At 41.3% G+C, this 25,405-nt stretch overlaps 1 protein-coding gene across 2 annotated transcripts in view; it reads right to left on the reverse strand.

Moving 5' to 3' along the window:
- The window catches only part of CACNB4 (calcium voltage-gated channel auxiliary subunit beta 4), a 151,428-nt gene extending 126,816 nt beyond the window's left edge, over positions 1 to 24,612 (reverse strand). The window contains exons 1-2 of one of the 2 annotated variants that reach the window (XM_013969693.2): positions 24,326 to 24,612; positions 22,236 to 22,395 (exon numbers count right to left, since the gene is read on the reverse strand). In XM_013969693.2, the coding sequence (XP_013825147.1) occupies positions 22,236 to 22,241 (6 nt within the window). In that variant the 5' untranslated portion in view covers positions 22,242 to 22,395; positions 24,326 to 24,612. The remainder of the gene's footprint in view (positions 1 to 22,235; positions 22,396 to 24,325) is intronic. The other variant, XM_005676129.3, reaches the window with a different exon arrangement.

Here is a 25,405-nt window from a genome sequence, read left to right on the forward strand (position 1 = left end):
CCACTGCAAGGGAAAGGCTGGAAAGGGACAGTGGCTGAAGGAGAGTGACTAGCAAAGAGGTGATCTCAATAATCCCAGTGGGAGATGGACTGGGGGAGACACAAGAAAGTTTCTGCTCCTGAGAGTAACATGGAAACATACATCACCGAGCGTAAAATAGATAGCCAATGGGAATTTGCTGTATGACACAGGAAACTCAAACAGGGGCTCTATGACAATCTAGAAGGGTGGGATGGGGAGGGAGATGGGAGGGAGGTTCAGGAGAGAGGGGACATGGGTGTACTTATGGCTGATTCTTGTTGATGTTTGAGAGAAAACCGCAAAATTCTGTAAAGCGATTATCTCTCATTTAAAAAATTAAGTGGCAAAAAAAGAGAAAGTTTCTGCTTCTATATGTACACAGACAGCTCTATTTTTTGTTGCTTAGTAAACAGTGGAAACAGTGGCTGACTTTATTGTTCTGGACTCCAAAATCACTGCAAATGGTGATTGTAGCCATGAAATTAAAAGACACTTACTCCTTGGAAGGAAAGTTATGACCAACCTAGACAGCATATTAAAAAGCAGAGACATTACTTTGTCAACAAAGGTCCATCTAGTCAAGGCTATGGTTTTTCCAGTAGTCATGTATGGATGTGAGAGTTGGACTATAAAGAAAGCTGAGCGCTGAAGAATTGATGCTTTTGAAGTGTGGTTCTGGAGAAGACTCTTGAGAGTCCCTTGGACTGCAAGGAGATCCAACCAGTCCATTCTAAAGGAGATAAGTCCTGGGTGTTCATTGGAAGGACTGATGTTGAAGCTGAAACTCCAATCCTTTGGCCACGTGATGCGAAGAGCTGACTCATTTGAAAAGACCCTGATGTTGGGAAAGATTGAGGGCAAGAGGAGAAGGGGACGACAGAGGATGAGATGGTTGGATGGCATCACTGACTCAATGGACATGGGTTTGGATGGACTCTGGGAGTTGGTGATGGACAGGGAGGCCTGATGTGCTGCGGTTCATGGGGTCACAAAGAGTCGGACACGACTGAGCGACTGAACTGAACTGATTGGTTCCTTGAAGACATGCTCCTGTACATTTTCAGTCTCGTTCTAAAATGTGCAGACCTTCTACAGAGACAGAGTCTTATGTTCTTTCCTGTCCTCACCATGTCCCCTCTAAAGTTCTCTGTCAAAACCAGTGACTCAAGCTTCAGCCCCTGCAGAAAACAGTTTGGCAGTTCCTCAAACAGTTAAACATGGAATTACCATATGACCCAGCAATTCCATTCCTTGGTACATACCCCAAAGAAATGAAAACAAGTACTCAAACAAATACTTATCCAAAAATGTTTCTAACAGCAAAGGATGAAAACAGCCCAAATGTCTGTCAATGGATGAATAGGGTATATCCATGTAACAGAACATTATTTGGCCATAAAAACAAATGAAGTACTGATACGTATTACCATATGGAAGAATCTCCATTCTGCTAAGTGAAAGAAGCCAGACAAAAAGTCATGCTGTATGACTCTATTTGGATGAAATATTCGAAAAAGTATTCATCAATCCACAGAAATAAAAAGCAGACCGGTGGATACCTGGGGTGGGAGTGCTTAATGCATGCTAGGTTTTATTTTGGAGTGAGGAGATGCTCTGGAACAAGAGAGAGGTGGTAGTTGTACAGCATTATGAATGTACTATGGTTAATTTTACAGTATATAAATTCCACCTCAATTTAAAAATTTGGAAGCCTATGACCCAATTTCACTCTCCTCTTTCTCCAACCCTCTTCCCCCTATAATCAGAACATCTGATTAACTGAAGTGCTATAAGGATGTTATAAGTGTTTTAAGGACCAGAGTAAGCCCCAGTTTCGGCACACAGCCACAGATGACCACATTTCATTTTTCAATTTCCCCAAAGGATGCTGAGAGTGTAGAGGCTCCAGCAGAACCAGGGAGGGCAGCGAGAACAGATTTCAGTTTGCTCCTCTGAGTGGTGGAATCTGATAGTTTAAGAGGATGTGATATATCATAAATGTAAGTCCATGCCTGGGAGGAACATTTAGGTCCCACCACAGAAACACACACAGCAAGCTTCTGGGGAAGTAGCTTGAGAGATGCTTGTAGACTGCAGCGTTTGGCTTCTGCCGTGGCTGCGCCCCTGTTTCTTCCTAATAGAAAAGACTAATGAGGCTGGAGTACTGTACACAAGGATGCTGATTAAACCTCCCTCCTCTGGTCTCCAAGAATGAGGCATTCTGAGAGCCTGCATCTAGTAAACAAAGCAGCAAGAGAAGACTTAGGTGCACTGAGAACTGAAAAAGGGCTTTCTAGGGCTTGGAAAGTAGCACTGAGAACTGAAAAAGGGTCTTCTAGGGCTTGGAAAGTGGCACCGCACAATGGAAAGACCTGGAGGCTCTGGCTATGAACATGGATACTGCCATGGACTAATTGTGGGACCTTGAGAAGTCACGTACCCTCTCTATGCCTCAGTTTTCTCATCTATAAAATAGGAATAATTACACCTACCCCTACCTCATCTGCTCTCATGAGACAGAAATGATACATGTCATTAGAGTATTCAGGAAGTGCTAGGTAATATTCACATTGTTTGAGAAATGATCTGATACCAATACCGACTAATCAGAGTAAAGACCAAAATAAACAGTCTAATCAGGATGGACACCAGTCATGTCCCACCCATGTTCACGTGCACAAGTGCCACATGAATCTGCCCTGAAATAGCTCATGGTTCACAGTAAGCCTTCAATGGAGAGCAACTATTACTTGGAAGAGGCAACTAGAAACAGAATTTAGGGGGGAGGGGCGGTGTCTCGTTTCTATAAATACAGATCACCACTCTTACATAGCTCTGTGTATGACAGACAAGGGTGAGCACAAGCTGGAAAAGATGTCTGAAAGCCCCTCTTGCCTGGAAAGCCCCTCTTTCTCCTATCCCCACCTCTGTAGACAGGCGATCTTCAAGGAAAGTGGCAAAATGGATCCTGTTTCCCAGACACTTAATAGGAAAGCATGAAGTAAGTGTAAATAGGCACAAGGTACATTTGAAACTGGCTAATAGGGACTTTCCTGGTGGTCCAGTGGCTAAGATTTCGCCTTCCAATGCGGGAAGGGTGGGGTGGGGTGGGTTTGATCCATGGTCAGGGAGATAAGATCCCACATGCCTCGCTGCCAAAAAATCAAAACAGAAAACGGGAGTAATATTGAAACAAATTCAATGAAGACTTAAAAAAAAAAAAAAAAAAAACCTGACAAAGCCCTGAATAAAGGGACTACAGAAGCACCAAGTCTAGGACTCAAAGAGCTACCCCCCTCAAAAAAGAAGAGCATGAACAGGAATGAAGATCAATCCTCTGATTCTTTCATCAAAATAGGACTGCTATGGGGGGGAGGTGGGGGCAGGGGAAGGATGTCAGCTAAGCTAACAGCATGTTTAGTAACGTAGTTGATTCACATTTTGGCGTTGTTTTAAAAAATATTTGAAAGGTTGATATTCCCCAGAATAGAGGGTCCACTTCCTGGAATTGTGTGAGAAGGATGAAGCCGGTCTCCGGCTTTGTTCATCACTCTGCTAGCACGGCGTTCAAGTGTTCGGGCCTGAGTAAATGATTAGATGGGTGAGTGAATGGATGGCTTATGGGAAAGAGCCGACAGGGTATGTTTAAAGAAGAAAGTGCATATCAGGTAGGGTTCTGGAATGCAACTCCAGTCTAAATTTAAGGAAATTAAGGAACAGCTTGGATGAGATAAAAGATTCTGCCCTGACACAGGAAATGTGCGTGAAGTGGCTTGGTCATCGTCAAGAGAACGCAAAAGTGGAGCAGACACATTCAGATGAGACCACCACGTTTCCAGGATTCCTCCAGATGCAAGGAAGTCCCCCCTTGAGAGGAAGTGGCTCCACTCTGCCCACAGATCAGTCCAAACACTCCACAGCACGCCTGATCACCAGCAGGTCTCCATCTTTCCCAGTTGGCTAATACTTTGCCCAGTCTTTCTCTCACGGTTCTGTTTCTTTATATGATCCACCATCTCCGCCTTTCTATTCACCCTAACCCCCCACTTCCCTTTTTTCAGAAGTGGCTCTGAGTCAGACGCTTGGATTGAAACCCTGGTTCCATCATTTACTAGTTGCGTGACTCTGGACAAATCATTTAACATTTTTCTATGCCTAGGAAATGAATGATAAGAGTATCTACATCATGAGATTACTGTGAAAATTTGGGAAAGATTCACATAGAACAATCACAACTCTGGCCCATAACATGTGGTAACTATTACTACGGTTATAGTAGTCTGGCTTAGATATTATTACCTTTATAAAATTATACAGACTAATTCCATATCTCCAAAGTCTTTTTTTGATTCCCAAATTCTTTTGTGCCTAAACCTCCTGAACCTGATTTCAGTCACCCTAATGTGCCTTCCAATTAATAATGGTATCTAAATTTTATTAAACAATGTGTCAGAACTTTATTTCATTATGTACATTATCTAATTTGATTTCATCACCTCAATAAACTTGTAAGGATATTATTATCCCACTTTACTGACAAGAAAATAGACTTGGGGAGGTAAATAATTTGTCGAAATCCAAACAGTTAGTAAATGGCAAGCACCGTGTGATTCCAAGTTGTTCTGCAAAATAAAGCCCCATCTCATTATTCTAGGATTCCTCCGAGTTGTTCCATGTGAGCAGATCTAGTATCTCTCCATGGAGCTCTGAGCATCTTCATACACTTTCTATCTCTGTTACTCTTATAAGGGCTACAAGCCCTAGTACGTTTGTCTGGATGCTCAGAAATAAACACATCCATAAACAGTTCTTTGGTAACATCCTGATTTATTAACTTGCCCTGCACAAAGACAACCAATAAATAGGCCCAGGATTAATTCACAAAGCTCATGCCTCACAACAAATTCCACCTGTTTGTTGAACAGATGTCACCGTATTTGTACAGTAGGGACTTAAGAAGTCGCCCAGATGACCCCGTCTCTATGTGAATGGCGACACATTCCTGCTGAAGGGATCCACCATTTTTCTACCCATTACAGCTGTGAGCAAGCAAATCAGCGTTGCCCTAGCATAATAACTAACAGCTGCAGCTTCGTTATAATGTTCAGTCTGCACAATCGGTCCCCACAGCCCTCAGCCAGCCCCTCATTATAAACCAGGGTAGCACCGACCAAGGCCGTCTGTCCTAGTCTGTAGTTCTTTTCAACATGACACAAAACTTCAGGCTATGAATCAGTAATCATATTTAGGCAGAATTATTTCCAAGGAACTTCTCATAACTCGACCATAAGAAAGAACTGGGATGGTTTGTTTAATACTTTCATTCACAGAGAAATATCTGGGGAGAAGGTTTTACAGGAAAACGGCTCAGATATTCATTGCCAAATACCAGAAAAACAAATATCTTTGTTCCGTTTCAAATTATTATACTTTTCTATCTGATTTTTTAGTATTTTTTTTCTTTATGGTTCCCATTTGCTTTAGAGATAAACATGAGGACTGTTTACGGGGGCTCTTTCAAAGAACTGACCTTGTTTGCGAAGTCACGGAAGAGACATTCGGTTGATGGCCATCACAGACATAATGGGTCTGATAATGATAGAGCTGCTAAATTATGATCTGAGCTTGGAAATAAAAGAGAGGAAGTTGCAAGGATCCTATTTTCAAGACAATGTCCCTGAACATGTCCTTGCAAATGAGAACAAGTAAGAAGAAATGAAGAGAATATACGATGTTCAGACAAGATTATTTCTAAACAGAACGCCTTTCAGCATTTTCTGTGACAAGTCAGCAGCTCTTTAAATGAGCCCCTCGTAATTTCAGAGCTGCACCTGGTTTAATCGATGACGTTTGTCATTTCCTCACTGGTTGGTGCAAACCAGTCCCATTTTACTACGCACAGAGAACACTGATGGCACAGAGACTTTGAGCAATAGCATCCATTCATTTACTCAATATCAGTTTCTCTCTAACCCTTGTGCAGTTGTGGTTGGGAGGCACAAAAGAATGGTAAGATTTGATCCTTACCCTCCAGCATCTCATTTGCAGAGATAACACACAGACATGTGAAATGGTGAGAAAGCCATATGGAGCTGCAGGTGGTCAGCACCTTAATGAGTGGGATAGATGCCACCCTGCGAGTTCAGAAGAGTTTGGAAACTCTGGAAAGAGCCTCATAGAAGGAAAAGAATAAGAGTTGGAGCGTGTGCAATGTGAAACCTGTAAAGGGGGTGGGGCTTCCCCCCAGAAAGGGAATGGAGTTCACAACTCTTGTATTTACCATTGAACACTGCCTACTCATGCACCTGAGAGGGAACCACACTGCCTAGAGCAGGGTTACATGGAAATAGCTGAGGTATGTCCATAGGTCAGTAGAGTAGGATTCTAAAATACCTTGAATCTTCAATATATATCTTTAGTACATCTCAAATTATTAAAAATGGCTTACATTTTAAAGTAACTGGTCAAGAAATGATTAAGTTCCGCATACACCAAAAACTTGTACAACATTTATTTATAACAGCCGAACAGTGAAGCAATGCAAATGTCCATCAACAGATGAAAGGATAGTTTATATCCACACAATGGAATATTATTTGGCAATAGAAAAAAATGAAAAGCTGATAGATGCTGCAAAATATACGAAGCCTGAAAACATGCTGTTCAGTGAATGAAGAAATTGTACATATACACAGCAGAGTACTACTCAGCCATTAAAAGGAACAAAATTAGGTCATCTGGAAAAGCATGGATGGACCTAGAGACTGTCATACAGAGTAAAGTAAGTCAGAAAGAGAAAGACAAACACTGTATTTTAATGCATATATGTGGAATCTGAAAAAAAAAACTGATATAGACAATCTTATTTACAAAGCAGAAACAGAGACAGAGACAGACAGAACAAATGTATGGGTGCCAAGGGGGAAGGAGGGTTGGGCTGAATTGGGAGGTTGGGAATGATATAAATTCACTATGACATCATGTATTAAATGGATAACTAATGAGAACCTACTGTATAGCACAGGAAACTATGCCCAGTGCTTTGTGGTGACCTAAATGGGAAAGAAATCCAAAAAAGAAAGGATATGTGTATACACATAGCTGATTCACTTTGCTGTGGAGTAGAAACTAACACGACATTGTAAAGCAACTATCCTTCAATTAAAATTTTTTAAATAAAATAACTTTAAAAATAAAAGAAAGAAGCCAATCACAAAAGACCACATATTGTAAGACTGGTTCCATAGGTATGAAAAGTCCAGAACCGGTAAATCCACAGAGATAAGACTGGGGAAACTGGGTGCAGGGAGGAGAGACTGCTAACGGGTATGAGACTTCTTCCTGGGGCGATGTGATAGCTGCACAGCTCTGAATATTACTAAAGCCACAGAACTATATCCTGTAAATGGGTGAACTGTATAATTTGTTGCTGTTTACTCACTAAGTCGTGCCCCACTCTGCAAATTGTGTGGTAGATACATGAATTATATCTCAAAACATTTTGTAGTTAAAAAAATAACTATTAAATAAGGTAGGCTCCAGGGAGTAGGGTCTGAGAGTCTGGTGTAGAGGGAAACTTACAGTGTCTCTAGTATGATTACAATCAATACAGCCTAGTTGGAACTATAAAGGGAGAAGACTGAATTTCCCTTAGCACACTCTGGCTTTTTACAAATATAGGCCTTTTAATTTCCTAAACCTGCTAACCTCTAATTTTAAATTTACTTTGATTTTTCAAAGAAAAAATAATTATGAGGTTGACCATGGATATATGTATACATGTCCTGGGGAATCCCTGACACATACGCCATGTTCAACCATTTCTGACCACTCCCCAGGTCCCTCTTGATTTCTGGAGGAACTGGGGTTATTGAATTTCAATTCACCCAGCAACCATTTATTGAGTGTCAGTCTTGGGGTAAGTACATAGGCTACAAAGGCTAGGCAAGGGTGGGGAGAGGAATAAGAAAGGCATTCCTACTTCAAAGGACTTGCCACCCTGAGGGAGATAGTACACCTTTCTTTTCTCCTCTGGCCTTGGGGATTCTCCAGGCAAGAATGGGTTGCCATGCCCTCCTCCAGGAGATCTTCCCAACCCAGGGATCGAACCCAGGTCTCCCGCATTGCAGGCGGATTCTTTACCGTCTGAGCCACCAGGGAAGCCCTCTTTTAGGACAGAGACTTAATAAAGGGAAATGGTGCCCTCTCACAAACACTGCTGATCAGGGCAATAATTTCACCCATTGTTTCTCAAAGTAGCTACATAAAAATCACCTTGCTGCTCTGTGATGACCTAGAAGGGTGGAATAGGGGGTGGGTGGGAGGAAGGCTCAAGAGGGAGAGAATATATGCATATCTAAAGCTGATTCACGTTGCTGCACAGCAGAAACAGACACAAGATTGTAAACAAGTTCTCAAACTAATTTTTTTTTTAAATTACCTCGGAAGTGTATGTCAACAACACAAATCCTAAAAGCCCCATCCCAAACTAGTGAACTGAAGTTTCTGAGAGGAAGGCCGGGGAACATGTATACCCATCTAAAGTTAACTGCATCCCACCCTGCAAAACGCAACCAATTTAAGATGCTGAGATTGTTCCCAGAAAATATGTGACTCTGTGCAAATAACTAGATGAGCCTTTCCCCAGTTACATTCTGCAGAATACCTGTTCTTCAAATAGTTAACAGGCATTCACTGGGGGAGCAAAAAATGGACTCTGAGGTCAAATGACCTAGGGATATCTTTGGGTTAAATAAGGTGTAACTGGTTATTTACCACAGAATGCAAGAGATTTGAAAGGCCTACTGTGTGCTGTGAAAGGGCACTGAATGTGGTCATTACCAAACTTACTTGATAACTAGAGACCAACCCCTTTTCCTTTCACATATGTCAATCGACATACTAAATGAATAGGTAAAAACTCCTGACAAAATTAAGAGAGGGAGATATGTTGGGGAAAAGAAATTATGATCTTCTACTGCTTAACAGAAAAAGAAGCATATATAACAGAATAAGATGTTTTAAATGATTTTTCCTTTTGGTGACTATTTAAGCAATATCTCAAATGCCCCTCTTGGTAGTCTGGTTGTCACCAGGAAAAATACTCATTTACTGAGGAAGAGGATGTTTAAAAATCAATTTGAAGATTTCTTTGCTAAGAAGGTCCTCAAGACCAAAGCTAGCAGACTATGGCGTGTTTCCTGGGCTCGACATGGAGACGGCTAGAACATAATTATTGTGCAGCCAGCTCCTGGTCTCCGGGTATCCTGCATCTCCGGAACAAAACTATTTCACAACCTTGGGGTGAAGCCAAGTAATTTTCTTAGCCATGAATCAAGATCAAGCGCTGGAAGGCTGAAGCCCTCAGAATCTGGACACTGCTTTTAACCTGAGCTCCTTGGGGTTAATTCAAAAGGCATCAGAAGAAATGGCTTAGTTTTCCAATCTCAGTAGCATACAACTAACCAGTCAGTCACCCAAGCCAGAGTGGAGTGGTTCATCCCAGACTCTGCTCCCTTTCTAAGCTAATTAGTTATTAAATCCGCTGCATTTATGACTTAAATATTTCTCAGTCCGCCTCCTCTTCTATTCCCACTGCTACTGCCCTACTTGAGGCCTCCATGATCTCACACCTGGACTATTTCAAGAGCTTCCTAATTGAACTCTGCCTGAATTCTCTCTCTTCAAATCCATCTTCTACCCTGACCTATGCACATCGGATCACACCACTTTCCATTTAAAAACACTTCAATACCTCCCAATTACCTGCTGCAAAGAATCTTTCCCAAAGCGTGTTCTGCAGAACATTAATATAACACCTGGGCTTCATTCAAAGGTCCCTTTTGAAATTGAAGGCCAGTGTCATTACATGCCGGTACAATAAAGAGCACTACCCATCAGAGTCGGATCTGTCCCCCAGTATTGCCAAAAGGTCCAATAATTTTTTTGGAGAGTCAGGACACAGAAGAAGCCCCAATCAGTAAATCAGGAAATGCTTCCAGAATCTATCCATGTCCTTGGCTGGGGGAGCTCAGAAGTTATTTTAACATAAATGCTTAGGGGATGATGGACACTTCTTACACTTATAAAGAAATGGTAGATAATTGCATCACTCTGCTGTACACCTGAATCATTGCAAATCAACTATACTTTGACTAAAAAACGTTTTAAAATTTTTTTTAAAAGAAATGGTATAGTTTACAGCCACAGCCTGATGAATATCCCCAAGTTTTCTCCAGGAAGGCAATCTTGAACTTCAAAAGTATCCTCTTCAGTTGAGTATGTGGAGGTGAGGTTTTATAGTCACAGAGTCTTGGCAAGCCCTAAATTAGGAAGTGAAGATCAAATACCCTAAGAATCTGATAGATCATAACTGACAAAATTCTGGTTGAGTTTTCCAGAACAAGGTCTCTGGATGTTTCCTTGAAACATCGTCAGGAAATCTTCTTACTAAAGTAGTCAGTAAGTTAGACAAATCTTAAGCATTTGAGTTGGCTGCTGGCTGGCATTTTGAAAGCCAGCTTCTCTATGTAAATGCAACACTCAAGCGAAAAATCTAACAACCAGTTGCACATCTTACAGTCAGAACATATTTTACTTAAAAGGAATATGAATCAAAACATTCACAGAAACTAGGCTATGAATTTTCTTTTATTTTTCTTTCTTGTATTCTCTCTTTTCCTTTCTCTTAAAAATTTTTGGAGATGTCCACCCCCACTAAGTTTGGAATGTGGCATGAAGAACTTCTTTTAGCTACCTTTATACCAGTGTGTATTTCAAAACTAGGCAAAACTATCATGCTAATCAATGTACTACTCAGTCCTAATAAAATCCTGATAGTTATAATATCTTGCACAGTTTGCATAGTTCTTTATTTTGCAGCTTTGATCCAAGGGGTTTAAAACACATACACAAACACACACACATGCACACACAATTCAAAATAATATAGCTGATGAAAGCATCTATAATAACAAATGGCAATAGTATACTTCAATTATAAGACCTCCCTCACCTTGCTTCAACATTGCACTCTGCACTAGCAATAATTAAAGAATTAGATCTATAAAATTAATATGAGAAACTAATGCCTAAAAATAATATATATTATTTTATAAGTACATAAATTTTGAAAATGAAAACATTGTGTTCATATAATATGTTTCCCAGCTTAGCTTTAGTATTTAAAGACTTAATCAGCACCTTTCTGCTGAGTATACCCATGGACCAAGCACACACCCTTCCAAGAGTAAACATCTGATCCTTAGAAAGTGAAAGTGAATTTGCTCAGTCATGTCTAACTCTTTGCGACCCCATGGACTGTAGCCTACCAGGCTCCTCTGTCCATGGGATTTTCCAGGCAAGAGTACTGGAGTGGGCTGATATATCCTTCTCCAGGGGATCTTCCCAACCCAGGAATCGAACCCGGGTCTCCTGCGTTGCAGACAGATGTTTTATCATCTGAGCCACCAGGGAAGCCTCTGATCCTTACAACTTTATTCAAATAAACCTCAACCGAGACAGGGCAATCATCATTTTATTCTTTATCATCTGAACTGGCTCTCTGTTGATGCACTGGCACTGTTTTGTAGCAATAAGAACCAGCTCTCACCAGTGAAAACAGTCTGACTCTGACCCTGCAGACACTGCTGGAGGCAAAGAGAAAATCTACTCCCCAGAGTCCTCCTTATATTAGGAGTCATAATTTTCAGAGAGGTGAGGCATCTGCCATACAGGGCAGGTCACAACCACTGTAATAACTAATCTGTTCTAGTGAGAGTGGTGAAGCAAGAGATCAAGATGAGCACCAAGCAACAGGAGACCCCTCTGAAGCTCCAGACACTGGGAAGACATGGTCTTCCCATCTCCCAGTGAGGAATCACGTGTCCCATCCTTGGCCAACTGGTCCACCAGTCAGGATCAGTGCTCTTTTGATCTCAGGACTTACAGCACATCATCAGTATAAGAACTCTCCTCCCTGTACATTTCTCCAATGATGGGAAACAAGGGCCTTCACTATGCCCATCCTATCCTTATCCCTTAACCAGCTTCCAGAATCCCAACAGTTTCACTTGCTTCCCCCAAAGAGACTTCCAAAACTTCAAATTTAAGTATAATGCACATCCTGAAACATGCCATATACATATGCAACTCAATGGATTTTCACAGATTCTACATGGCATAACCACTAAGCAGTCAAAATGGACTTTTTAATAGAGACACAGAAGATCTATTTAACTTTACTGAAAATGGTGAAGCCTGGCCTCCAAGCCAGTAGTTTCCTTTGGCTTCCTATAAACCTTGCTAAACACATTGTGTTTTAACACTAAAAAGGGAACACTCCTCTCAGCATTCCCACCCCCACCCCACTAAGTCAATACATCTTTTAATAAGGAGCCTGTCATCAAAATGGTAAAATCTCCCAATGCTAATCCTTCCTCCCACCAACCCTCCCACAGTTTTATGTGCTAGGAATCACAATGTGATGACATTAGGAGGGCTCCTAAGAATTAATTCTGGTCCGGTCACAACAGTGGAACAGAGCTGAGCCACAAGCTGGTCTCATCCCTGCTTTTCTGTATCTGCTCATTATCTACACAGATCTTAGTGGATTCTCATGGAAGCCCACACAGCTTGGTTTCTTGAGCTTTCTCCACAAAACTAGTATTTAAATCTCTTATTTTCCTCCATTGCTAGACCTTGTTGAAGTAATCCAAATCTTCATTTTTTTAAAAAGTATTAAAATCCAGGCCTCCATTTTTAGTAGAACTATGAAAACAGTGACACACGTGAAAGCCCATTCACATCTCCAGTGAAAAATGACCAACAGCAGCACCTCTGGCGCTTTGCTGGCACCTTCAGAGGTGTGTTTTAGGAATGCCTTCAGAGTGCATGCTCAATTGACACAACTGTATTCAAACAAGGACCATCAGTAATGCGAATAAAAGCAGTGTCCTCTCCAGATGAGCCTCCACTCTTTCCCACTCTGCTCTTACACTGCATGGGTGGCCTATAAGCCCTACTTGTTGGCTTCCGGTTGGGTTTGGCCAGTGGGAGCCCCAGCAGAGTTCAGAGTGAGGGGGCAGAAGGAGACTGGGGTATTTATCCCCTGGCTTCCTCCCTGTGGAATGCCCTTAGACTGGCTGCATCCCTCCAAAGGCAAAGCTGGTTCCTTCTTGATTAGCCTTCTTGACAGGATCAGTCCTCCTAGGTTTCTGTAATCATGCCCTTCTCTAGCCCCACTGAATCTAAGGGTGGTAACAACTCTGCAGTTAGTCATGAGGGTACTGTACTATCCCCTGTGGTTTCCTTTCACCCTAATAACCCCTTCTTAATGTATTAAACTCTCTCAAATTGTCCTAATTTGAGGATGCTATCGCTGTTTTTGGTGGAGATTCTGAGTGATACAAGCTGCCCCCGCCCAGAACATGTAATTTCCTTTTACCTTTTACAAATATTGCTGTCCCTTTTCTTTTACCTTTTAAAAATATCACTACTGAATTATGCAAGTATTTTCCTGGATTGGAAGCTCATGGAGATGACCCGAAAATAAGAAAGAATGAAAATGGAACTTGGGTCACTCTTGGTTAGAGTCAAATGTACCATCAACATGCAGATGTCATCAAGACCTGCATACAAATAACAAAAACGCTAACATTTTCCTAAAACACAAGACGTCTTTCTGACATTCTCGAATATCGAGCTTTTAATGTTCATTTAAGTTTTATGGACGCATTATCACTTTAATCCATCAATGACTGGGGATTGCAAACCATATCAGAAAGCAATAGCAAACAAAAAAGCTTGAAAGAAATGACCATTTTAATCTGGATTTCAATCTTAGATAAAGAGCTCACCATTTGGGTCAGAAAGCAATCTATTCTCTATCTTGGAGGTTCTCTCAACTCCCAATTGCTTTGTTAGCTGTCAAGCAAGCACCATACAAAATAATCTGCTTATACCATCCTTCATTGGTTCATCCCAGTTTTAAAAATATTATTAACCCTGGAATTTGGCATTGTAAAAAGAATACTGCTCTAGAAAGCACTATGAGGAGGTTCTAGGGACAATTCCACCACAGATTGTCTGGGTCATTCTGCACAAGTTGCCCCACCCCTTTGAACCTCAATTTTTGTTTTTGTTTTTTTAATGAAATGAACTGGTGGAGCGGGGTGGGGGGGGGAATGCAAGTCTCTGTGGGATTTTTAAAATAAAAGTATTACAACAGAGAGTAAATAAATTCTTCCCATGAAATCTGGAGGCCACAGCCCAAAGCTGCTTCCCTTGATCAAGAAAGTTCTTTGAAGTCTTATATTTCACATTAAAACCTTGAGCTAATTTGGCTTATTCTTAATCAAAAAAGAATGTTTATATTTTATTTTAATACAAAAATGTTTTACAGTACTCACCAATATCTGTAAATCTTGAAATGTACTATCCCCAGCGATTGCAGTTCTAGGAAACTATTTTGGGGAAATGCCCCATGTATAAAGAAAGATTCATATGTAGGAAAATTAACTATTATAATACTTATATGCAGGATTGAAAATGGAATACATCCTAAATCTATCAGTGGACTAAATTCATTATGGTAATTCCACCCTACACACTTATTATGTCATTCAGTTATTAAAAAGAACAGATTGATAGGGAAAAATACCCATGGAATACTTTTAGGTAAAGAAAGCAAATCACAGAATAATATTTATTATGGTCTCATTTATATTTTTAAAATTACAAATAGGATGTGTGTGTTGTAAGTACATTTTTCTAAATGTCAACGTATTGTAGCTTAGCTGGTAAAGAATTCGCCTGCAATGCAAGAGACCTGGGTTTGTTCCCTGGGTTGGGAAGACCCCTGGAGAAAGGAAAGAATACCAACTCCAGTATTCTGGCCTGGAGAATACTGTATAGTCCATGGAGACTAGTCCATGGAGAGTCCTGTATAGTCCATGGAGTCACAAAGAGTCGGACATGACTGAACAACTTTCACTTTCACTTTTCATAGGAAGAAAAGGTCTGAAGATATACCCATTAAATTGTTAAGAACATCTACCTTTGAGGAAGGGACTAGGTGGGATATAGTCAAAGAAGACAAATTTTTCAGACTCTATGGCTTTGTATTGCTTAAATATTTTTTCCTAAATATTCCACTCCACTGAATTTAAGATGACAAGGATTTTAAGACTCAACATCAGATTATGTGTCACTTAGGAAAAACTACTGATAAAGCTATGAGATGTTGGACTTTCCTGGTGGTACAGTGGACAGGACTCCACCTGCCAGTGCAGGGGATACAGGTTCAATCCCTGGTCCGGGAAGATTCCACATGCTTCGGGCAACTGAAGCCTGAGCACCACAACTACCAGAACCTGCGCCTTCTAGGGCCTGAGAACCGCAGCTGCTGAGCCACGTGCTGCAACTACTGAAGTCCATGTGCCTAGAGCCCACACTGCACAAGAAAAGCCCCCACAGTGAGAAGCCTGTGCACCGCAACAAAGAATGCCCCCACCCACCACAATGAGAGAAAGCCCACACACAGCAACAAAGGCCCAGTACAACTAAAAATAAATAAATAACCTTTAAAAAACTATGCTGCTGCTGCTGCTAAGTCGCTTCAGTCGTGTCCGACTCTGTGCGACCCCATAGAAGGCAGCCCACCAGGCTCCCCCGTCCCTGGGATTCTCCAGGCAAGAACACTGGAGTGGGTTGCCGTGTCCTTCTCCAGCGCATGAAAGTGGAACGTGAAAGGGAAGTCGCTCAGTCGTGTCTGACTCTTCGCGACCCTATGGACTGCAGCCTACCAGGCTCCTCCGTCCATGAGATTTTCCAGGCAAGAGTACTACAGTGGGTTGCCATTGCAAAAAAACTATGAGATGCCATTAATTTAAGAGGCAGCCCATTTTCAGATGTATCAAAATGTATGTGTGGGGGGTGTAGGCCTTAGGGTCAATAAAATACAATATATGACCTCAGAAATTTACAATACAGAAGAAAACTAACATTGGTACTCAAGGAAGATACATCATATTTATGTACCAAATTTTTAGTCTTCAGTTACCTAATAATAAAATGTGACCATCCAGAGATCTCTTTCTAAAATCAAGTATCTACCTAGCCTTTCTGGACCTGTGTGGTTTTCCTTCTTACTCCACATCATTCTCATACTTCTCAACAGGCCCAGAGCAGAGCATTTCATGGTAACTATGGAATGTTCTGCACTTCTCTACCTTGTCAACGTCACCTACATAATATAAATATATAATTCCATCCCTATATTCTAAGCATCAACAATATGAGATTAAACGTGAGATTATTTGAAAATCTAATAATAAGTTCTTAATTCTATCTCTTGGATCAATAAAATTATTGAATCAAATAAACCCCAAGACATTAATCTCTGGGACATCTGTTGAAATTGGATATTAAGCTATCAATAATGACTCTCTGGAGAGGGAAATGGCAACCCACTCCAGTATTTTTGCCTGGACAATCCCAGGGACAGAGGAGCCTGGCGGGCTGCTGTCCATGGGGTCGCACAGAGTCAGACACGACTGAAGCGACTTAGCAGCAGCAGTAGCAATGACTCTCTGGAAATAAACTGGGGAACTAATTTGTTTATTCACTAACTATTTTAGCATGATGAACATCATACTTTACTAGCTTGATGATAAATATTTCCCTCCAATGCTGACTTCAAAGAATATTTAAGGGAATATTTGATTCGGGGCTGAAGTAAATATTCTTTACTCTTTCATCTTAGTGGCCTTTTGCTTTACCATAGAGGAAAGTCATACAGATTGTAACAAATGAAGTTTTAAAAAATTATCAATGTATCCTAGACATTATTCTATTCCTGGGGTTTTCCTACTGACCAGTTATTGTTTTCAGTATACCCCAAAGGATAATAATGCTGAGCCGAAGAAAAGTTTGTAAAGCAAGAAAACACCAAAAAGTAAACATTCTTGATAATTAAATCACAAAACAATTATTGAAACTTTTTTTGTCAATACTCTTCTAGTACACAAGTAAGAGGGAAAGTGAAAGTGTTAGTCCCTCAGTCCTGCTTGACTCTGTGACTCCATCCATGGACTGCAGCCCACCAGGATCCTCTGTCCATGGGATTTTCCAGGCAAGGATACTGGGTTTGTTTGCCATTTCCTTCTCCAGGGGATATTCCTGACCCAGGGGTTGAACCCAGATCTCCTGCACTGCAGGCAGACTCTTTACTGACTGAGCTATCAGAAAAGCCCAAGACAGACATAATTTAAAGAAGAAATATACTTCTCCTCAATCATCAATAAGGGATAGGAGAAACTTCTCAGAAAGCTTTTGCCTTTGATTTATTTACCTTAGAGATGAGACTCAAGTGTTTCCAGCTCAAATTGCTATGGGCTAGAAGTGCATGTGGGTATTGGCAAGCAAATGAGCAATAGGAAAATCATCTTTTTTTGGCTTTAATGTTAAAAATCTAAAATTTTAAAAAATCTCCCTTTTAAAATATCTAGTCCTTTCAAAGATGTGTGCCACACACTCCTTCCTCCTTCAAAGATTCTGAAAATACTCAAGGTCCAAATCCCAATCCCTTATCACAAAACACTGCAGGAATTGATCATTTCAAAAAGCAAATGGTATATGGTGGCATCTGTATCCCAACTAAAGAAACTGCTTATCAGCAAATAGACCAGGATTTTGGATTTGAAGAAACCTTAGAAATTATCTAGTCAAACCTCTTTGTTTTACAGGGGGAAATATTGAGGATTAGAGTGATTACATGACTTGCCCAAGGTCACTGCTAGTCCAAGACCTCCAACTCCAGCACTTTTCCTTCACCCACTCTGCTGAAAATACAGTAAACCAATCGACGAATTGTAAGGCCTTAGGAGACCAGTGCGTACTTTCACCTGTCAACTACTATAATACTTTTGGAAATCACTGTCAAAAGCCACGCCATTACTCTGAAAACAGACCGCAGGATTTGGTGGGGATATCAAAACCTGCCGAAGAATGAGTATGTTTTTTTCCAAAAAGCATAAGTATATTCATTATATGTTTAATAATAATAACAAAAACCACAGTATATGTTTCAAGGGCTTTATACATAATTTTTGAAACCACTCCAGATGCAGGTCCCATTATCATTGACACTTCAGGGATGTGGAAACTGATACCCAGAAAATTTATGTACCCAGGGCCACAAGCCAGGAAGCAGAGGACCAGGACTTAATCCCTGAAAATTCTGACTGAGTCTGTTTTTCATCACACTAATACATCACATAAACATGAATCATTACACAAAATACAAAAAGTAAACTTGACATTTTCCGGCTCATAGACATGTTCAGTAGAAGATAAAATTTTTTTAAGTTTTATGGAGGTTAAAAAAGACTGAGAGATACTTTTAATTACAACCTGATCACTCACTGAACTTTTCAACAAATCGATTAATACAGTCATAACACTGACAGTCAGATTCTTTTTCCTGTATGATGCTCAAGCTGAAAAGAAAAGAGGGATTACAGAATAATAGAAACAAAAAAGGTAAAATAAGAGGACTAAGTTATTCACAAACTATATGATCAAGCTCCTAAATGATTGACAGCTGCCAGTATTCCCATTAAGATGTACTCAGATCAATACCCTTGAACAAAAAGGAATTAAAGCAAATTCAAAACATCCTGCTTTAAGTGGAAGACTTTTCAATATTTTTGAGAACAGATGCAAAAGAAAAAAATTGGATATAGGAAGTACTGATATTGCATCACCATTTAAGAGAGAGAAAAATATTTATTGCCCAAACCACACATTTGTGCTTTAAAAAAATTACATAGATGTAGAATGAAAAAAAGGATTGGTCTATTTAGATCTTAAAAATTGTTATGTGAGCTATCTGGGCCACCTTCCTTTTGATTGGGCCACACGGTTTTATCTTAGACTCTTCAAAGTCCTAAAAGTTCAAAGTCCAAGGTATAAAAATCTACAGCTCCCATCTGCTTGCCATTATTTTATGTGAACTGTAAACTCTCTCAAGTTTACGCACTACTAGTGACCATCCTCAATAAACGGGATCCTAGGCATCTGCTCCACATGGCCTCACTTTCTGTAGCAGTTGTTGCAGAGTTCACAGTCTGCGTGACCCAATACAAACACACCACAGGCACCTAAATCAGCCCCGTTTAGATCAGCATACAGAGTCTCTACACAGCCTTCTTGGTATAATTTTGAACTTAGTGTCATGGAAATCTGAGCTCATGACTTGGTTATTATAAAGGACTAGTGGGAGATGGAAGTAAAAGAACACACATAGCACATTTAGTTACATCTCCTCGTCTTCCTTGGGGGGCTTAGCTTACGGAGGTAAGGGATGTTTGAGGGAGATGATGGACTGACTGTTGAGAAACTGTCCACGGAGAAGGAATATCCAAGTTGAACTCTGATGGAAAGGGAAGGACTAGGGCAAACGGCCCGAACTCACCCTAAAAGCGTGGGTTGTTGTTTTTAATCATTAGTGCAGATCTTCCTACAGAGGGACACATGGAGCTCAAGACCACATTCTGAAATCCTGACTGACTCATCATAATTGATTAGGAAGCAGAACACCAGCAGGAAAGGAGATACAGAAGCCCTTAGTGAAAGTCACGGATTGATCCTAATGTTTCCCTTTGTCGCTTGAAAATGGAAAGTATCAAGAAACAGGCAAAACTGATGACCTCAAAGAGGCAAATTCATGGGTTCTGACCAGATCTAAGGAACTTCTCTCTCTAGCTCCACGACAATTATATTAAGAAATCATTTCAATATATATTTTAGAAAGCTATCATTGCTAAGGATCAATTAAGGAGAAGGCGCTGTTCATCATTTAACAGACAGAACACCAACATTGCTGAGTAAAACAAGTTGACTTTCATAGTCAAATTTATCACACAGACCATAAGCAGAACTTTGTTTTCCTCTCTGGTCAGTGATGATTTCTTTCACAGGACATGCCTGACTCTTTGGAAATAGGCCAGAAAGGCTCTCCAACCCCAGAAAGAATCTTCTGATTCACCAAACCCTAAAGACCGCTGGTCTAAACATTTCCAAAAGAAATCTAATCCTCAGTAACCCTAGAGTGTTTTTCCAAAGATCCCAAAACACACAAAGCCTTCTGTTTGAAGTTTATCCTCCTTCCTAACAAACACAAGGACATATCTTCATATTTTAAAATCTTATTATATCTTTAAAAGTAGCAATCACTTATTCTCTTGAGGATGAGTTGCTTTTCAACCCTCTTGGGTATCTTCATCTTAAAAGAGGTTAAGGTTCCTTCTCCAAAAGCTCTATGACAGAAATCACCCACTTAGAATTAACCGTCAGTTAGCAAAGCATGGACAGTGTCTAAACATGCATGTCTGTCAATGTAGGCGGGTGAACAGTGTGTGTACACCTGCGGGCACACAGACATGTAGGCAAACACATACAGTTACATGGCTTATAGAAAATGAATAGTTTAAATAATTAACGTACAGTTATCCTTATAATATGTAAGTAGATATAAATTTACATATGTGTTTTTAATATATACATTAGATTTTATAAAATTTACCTTTGCTTTAAGAGTTCTCATAGTATTAATTAAAACACCATGGTTCCTTTCTATGACTGAAAACACTTAAAAGAATATATTTCCCTCCCTAGTAAATGCCTTGAATTGTGATCTGATCATCTGTTTTATTGAAAAAGATCAGGTTTCTCCCTCTACTTTCATATTTAAGCATTTGAAAATGGAATAAATTATGTCGGAAAAATCAGCTATTAATTTTATGGGCAATTAAGCCTGGCTTCACGTTACAAAGTACTCTTAACAGTGTGAACTTCATTTAAAATGCTCAAAATTCCAGGAGGTCCATGTAGGAGCTTTCAATTTCGCAAAGCACCTCCTCCACAGGCCAGTTTAGTCCTCCCGTGCCCAATATTTCATCAAGTGAGAACAGGACTTCACAGAATGCAATACACAGTAACAGGTTTAGAATGACATACTTACATATATACACAACAACAGTCTGAAACGATACACAGTAATATGTCAATGGCAATTATCTCTGGGTGGATTTTAGGTAACTTTTTCTATTTAGCTGCTTCTGTCACTATCCCTACAAGAACTTCCCTCCTACTGTTGATATAATAACCCCTGGTGCATGAAAAAAATTTTTTTCATAAACTGATTTCACAAACATCAAAATACACATGAATCCATTTATAAAATGTGTTTATCAAGGAGCAGATCTGTCAAAATCAATCAGATAAAAAACATTGTGTATACTGGGGGCTCTGCCAGTGAAAAGTATCTTGGGTTCTAAGAGCTGCATGAAGACCCAATGAAGGCGAGGAAGGTGGAATGAGGCAATCTTCCCGTAGGAGACAATATAGACAGGCTACTTGTGATGGATGTAACTGACCTGGGCTGGGTGTGGACTCCCCACATTATCCACTACACACTTCATTATGCATGTCAAGGGAACAAAAGGAGTGACGTGACGTTCTCCATGAAACCTCCACTCCTGTGTGGGGCCCAGCTATGGGACACCCAAAGGTCTTTTGTATGAATGCTTCCTTATAAACCTAAATGATGCTGACAGTTCACCACCCTTTTAGAAACCAGAGCAGAAGTTAACAGACTTGTCCAAAAAGGTTCCAAAGGACTCCCGTCTAAAATGCCCAGACTTCAGTGTGTTACAGCACGGCTCCTGTTCCTCTCTCTTTGTATGATACACACAGTACGTAAAACACAGAGAGTTACAAGCAAAAAATCTAGCATACCAGGAATATACTATCTACCTCTGGACCAGACCTTAGGAAAAAGCCTCGCATCACAGTGCCAAAACCTCTCTCATACTACGTGGAGGTGAGGTGCTAACAGTGTACAATAAGGCTTTGTTCTTATTCAGAATAAATGATCAGTTCCCAGGTGAGATGATCTTATGACAGGCTGACTGGGTGAACACAGTGAATAGAATCACTTATGACAGGTAAAACCCCGCACACCCCACAAAGACATCTGCAACAGCGCAGAGTGCTGGGACACTTGTGGGTGGCTTCCCCAACCCCCCAAAGAGAAGTGCCATACTCAGCGTTCAGTGCCTGTGTATTCTCGGCCTGCAGCTGGCCATCAGCACACCTATCCACCAGACCTGTTCCGAGAGCTTAGCTTGCATCTGGGCAAACCCCACACTTACAGCCATAAATGCATTGGCATTGAGAAAGACTGCAGAGGATGTGGCTCTCCAGGTGTGGCTTTATTTTTCACTTCACCGGGTCAGCTATTTAGGCCTAGTCTTCTCCATTGGCTTGAAGCTTTGTTCACACCATCTCGGGTAACACATCACATTATTCTTCCTTATAAAAACAAATAAACTCAAATGAGCATTCACAGACAGTTCACCCCTCTGAACACCTCTGCCTTCCCCCTCAGGTTTATGGGACATGCTTCTGATCCCACCCATCACAAAGCCTCCCCTGTTTTAACTCAGGATGGTCCAGGTGTCTTTCTCAGTTCCTCGGGTTTCCCACCTGCCTGGCCTCTGTGGAGATGCCCGGCCCCAGGAGCTCAGCCTGCCGGCCACCATCTAGCCAGCGGGAGTACGGCGCTGCGGTAGCCAGCACTTCCTGCCGTCAACTAGCGCCATGGCTCACATCACTGCACTCGGCCGCTTCCCACCTGACCCTGGAGCTCGGCCGTCCTGGGAGGCCGGACCAAGATGGGGGAGAATGTTTTCCCACTTAGAATGGCTCCCCTCTGAACCAGTGTTTCCAAAATGTACACAGTGCTGGAGAACGAGGTGCCAGAGACATTCGTTCCTAGCTGACTCTGGTCAGAGCAGCCAGGGGTCCCACATCACCAGTTTATTCTGCAATAAGTCCAACCCACTTAAGTTTAAACACCAAGGACCAAGAATAAAAGTTGCGATTCAAAGAGGTATCACTTGTTTTGTAAGGGAGTGTGGAGAGAAGAGGCAGGAGAAATAATCAGGCCCCCAAAGGACCCAGCCAAGGAAGCCAGGCCACTCCACTTCACTTGCGGCTTCCATCCTCCCACCCTACTTGCCAACATGGACCTTGTCCATTGCAGCCACAGCCGCCGTTTGTGACTATGGTCCCTTGCAGTAAACTGACAGGCTGGTAATTTACGAGCACGCTGGGCAACACGCAGAGAGACTTTGCGGAAACGAGTTGGAGTGAGAGCTCACACGCAGACAGGCAAGAAAATGGGATGCCTCATCGGCACGGAGGGTTTCTATCTTTCAGGGCTAGTACATCATTTGATACATACGTCTGCACTGACGTATAGCATAGGGTTTTTTTCCTTCTGTTATAAGCTGTATATTTGGTCGTTTAGCCAGAGAACCTTATATAACACATTCCTGTTTCAAATGTGGCAACACGCATGGCACTGCACTCCTAGAAAATTCAGTCTCCACACAGCAGGTCCCATGAGCCAAGCCGAAGCAGTCTATATAATTGATGAAAAAATCAAGAACCACCACTAGCAATAGTAAAAGACAGTCATCAGCTCTACCCTGGATTCAAAAGCTAGCCTTTGGATGGTACGATTTTAGGGACTGCTCAAAACTACATTCATCCTGATTTTAATAGATTACATGAGCCTGACTGATGGAGGGAAAGGAGTCCAGTTTTCTAAGCCAAAACACATGTGAGCCTACTCCAGGCTTCCAGGGTAGATAGAGTACAGAGACACACTCCTTGCCTCTGCACTGGGGTGTTATATGACCACAACCTTTGCATCTGATTTCCTTAACAAAGAAGCAGGGGATCTGCAGTGCTTGCTGGGCTGCTTGTTGGGCCAGAGAGCACAGAACACAGCTACCGCTGAGGCACTTCCATTCATGCTAGCTCAATAAACAATGTGTATTATATAATGAATGAGCCTTTTCTGTGAACCCGGCTATTGGAAAACATAGGCACTTGCTGCATAGTTTAAGGCAGTGTACAGGAGCAGTTACCCCTTGTTAGATCAAATGTGGACCAAGGACTGTACAAATCCAGGCAGACTACACACTTAGATCCCTCTGCCTATCACCCTAATTTCTTTTTTGCTTGACAAGAAATTATATAATAAAGAATGATTTCAGTCAACTCTAAACTAGACAGAGAACATTCACACAGTAGCCAGCAAGCACCCGAATAATGTTGGCTTTCAGCTCCTTGTTCCCTGCGTTGCCTAAGAAATAAGCGGGGGGTGGGGGGGTGGTTAGTGGGAGAAGGAAGAGGAGGAGAGAGGAAATCAGCTATCTATGAAAATACTTACAGCCTCCGAGTCTTCGATTCCATGCAGGTACAAATTGTCATACATGGAGGTCTGATAATCCAAAGCACCTCTTTCAAGGCAAAACCAAAGCTGCTATAGAGGTAAAAAGACAGAAAAGGCCTGCTTGGAAGAACTGCACCTGCCTTATCAACTGCTGTGGATGTGCCAGGCAAGATGCTATTCATTCACATCACACAGGGTGAGCTTATCCCCAGAGGCAGTCCAGACCTGGCATTTTATCTGCCTTCCCAACACAGAGCATAAAAAAGCAGAACCGTTCCTTAACCACAGACTGGTGACTGAGCTAGGAAAGTGGCCTCTGATTGGCTCAGCTCCCCTGCTTCAGTCAGCTGAAGAGCGTTCCCTCGGAGAGTGGAGGGCCGCTCGGAGCACTCTGCCAAGCTGAGGGCTGCCTCCCCATTCGCCTGGATCATATAGTTCTGCAACAAACACGAATCAGCATCTAAAAGGCTGCTTGGTACGTTAGGAAAGGCAGGCGATGGAATACTCTAAACACAACTGCTCATCTTCTTAATGAAACACACCACTGGAGGGGGGGTGGGGAGCAACAGAGAAATTCCGTAATATTTTCAGAGACCATTGTGTAAAGACAGATGAACAGATACTCATCTCGATCCAACATCTGTACTTAACAGATGCAACTGAAGACAAACAGGCAATAAATGATTAAAAAAAATTTTTTTTTAACCAAGATAAAAGAAAAGCAGGATAAACAGATGGTAAGATTTCTTCTGGGAATTTCTACTGTAAAAGTTTTCAATATTCTTACTGAAATCTCTCTGCCTCATTGGCAAGAAACTACCTCTGGACCCAACTAGTGAGGTTTGAAAACGAAGCCAAAAGCTCTCAAAAGACCTTCTGCAGATGCAAAATCGTTCTTTTTTTTTAGTTTGATTTTAAAAAATCACCTTTAGGCGACAGCCAATATTTTAACTTAAATCCCTTTTTCCCAATGCTTAGACCTTTAATATTTCTAAAACAGCACTGATCTTTTTCCAAAAACCCAATCAGAAAAGTGCCACTGCCTTCCCAGGTCCCACCACACCTCAACTCGGTTTG

This window comes from Capra hircus, chromosome 2 (assembly GCF_001704415.2).
Source record: "Capra hircus breed San Clemente chromosome 2, ASM170441v1, whole genome shotgun sequence".
Taxonomy (NCBI): Eukaryota; Metazoa; Chordata; class Mammalia; order Artiodactyla; family Bovidae; genus Capra; species Capra hircus.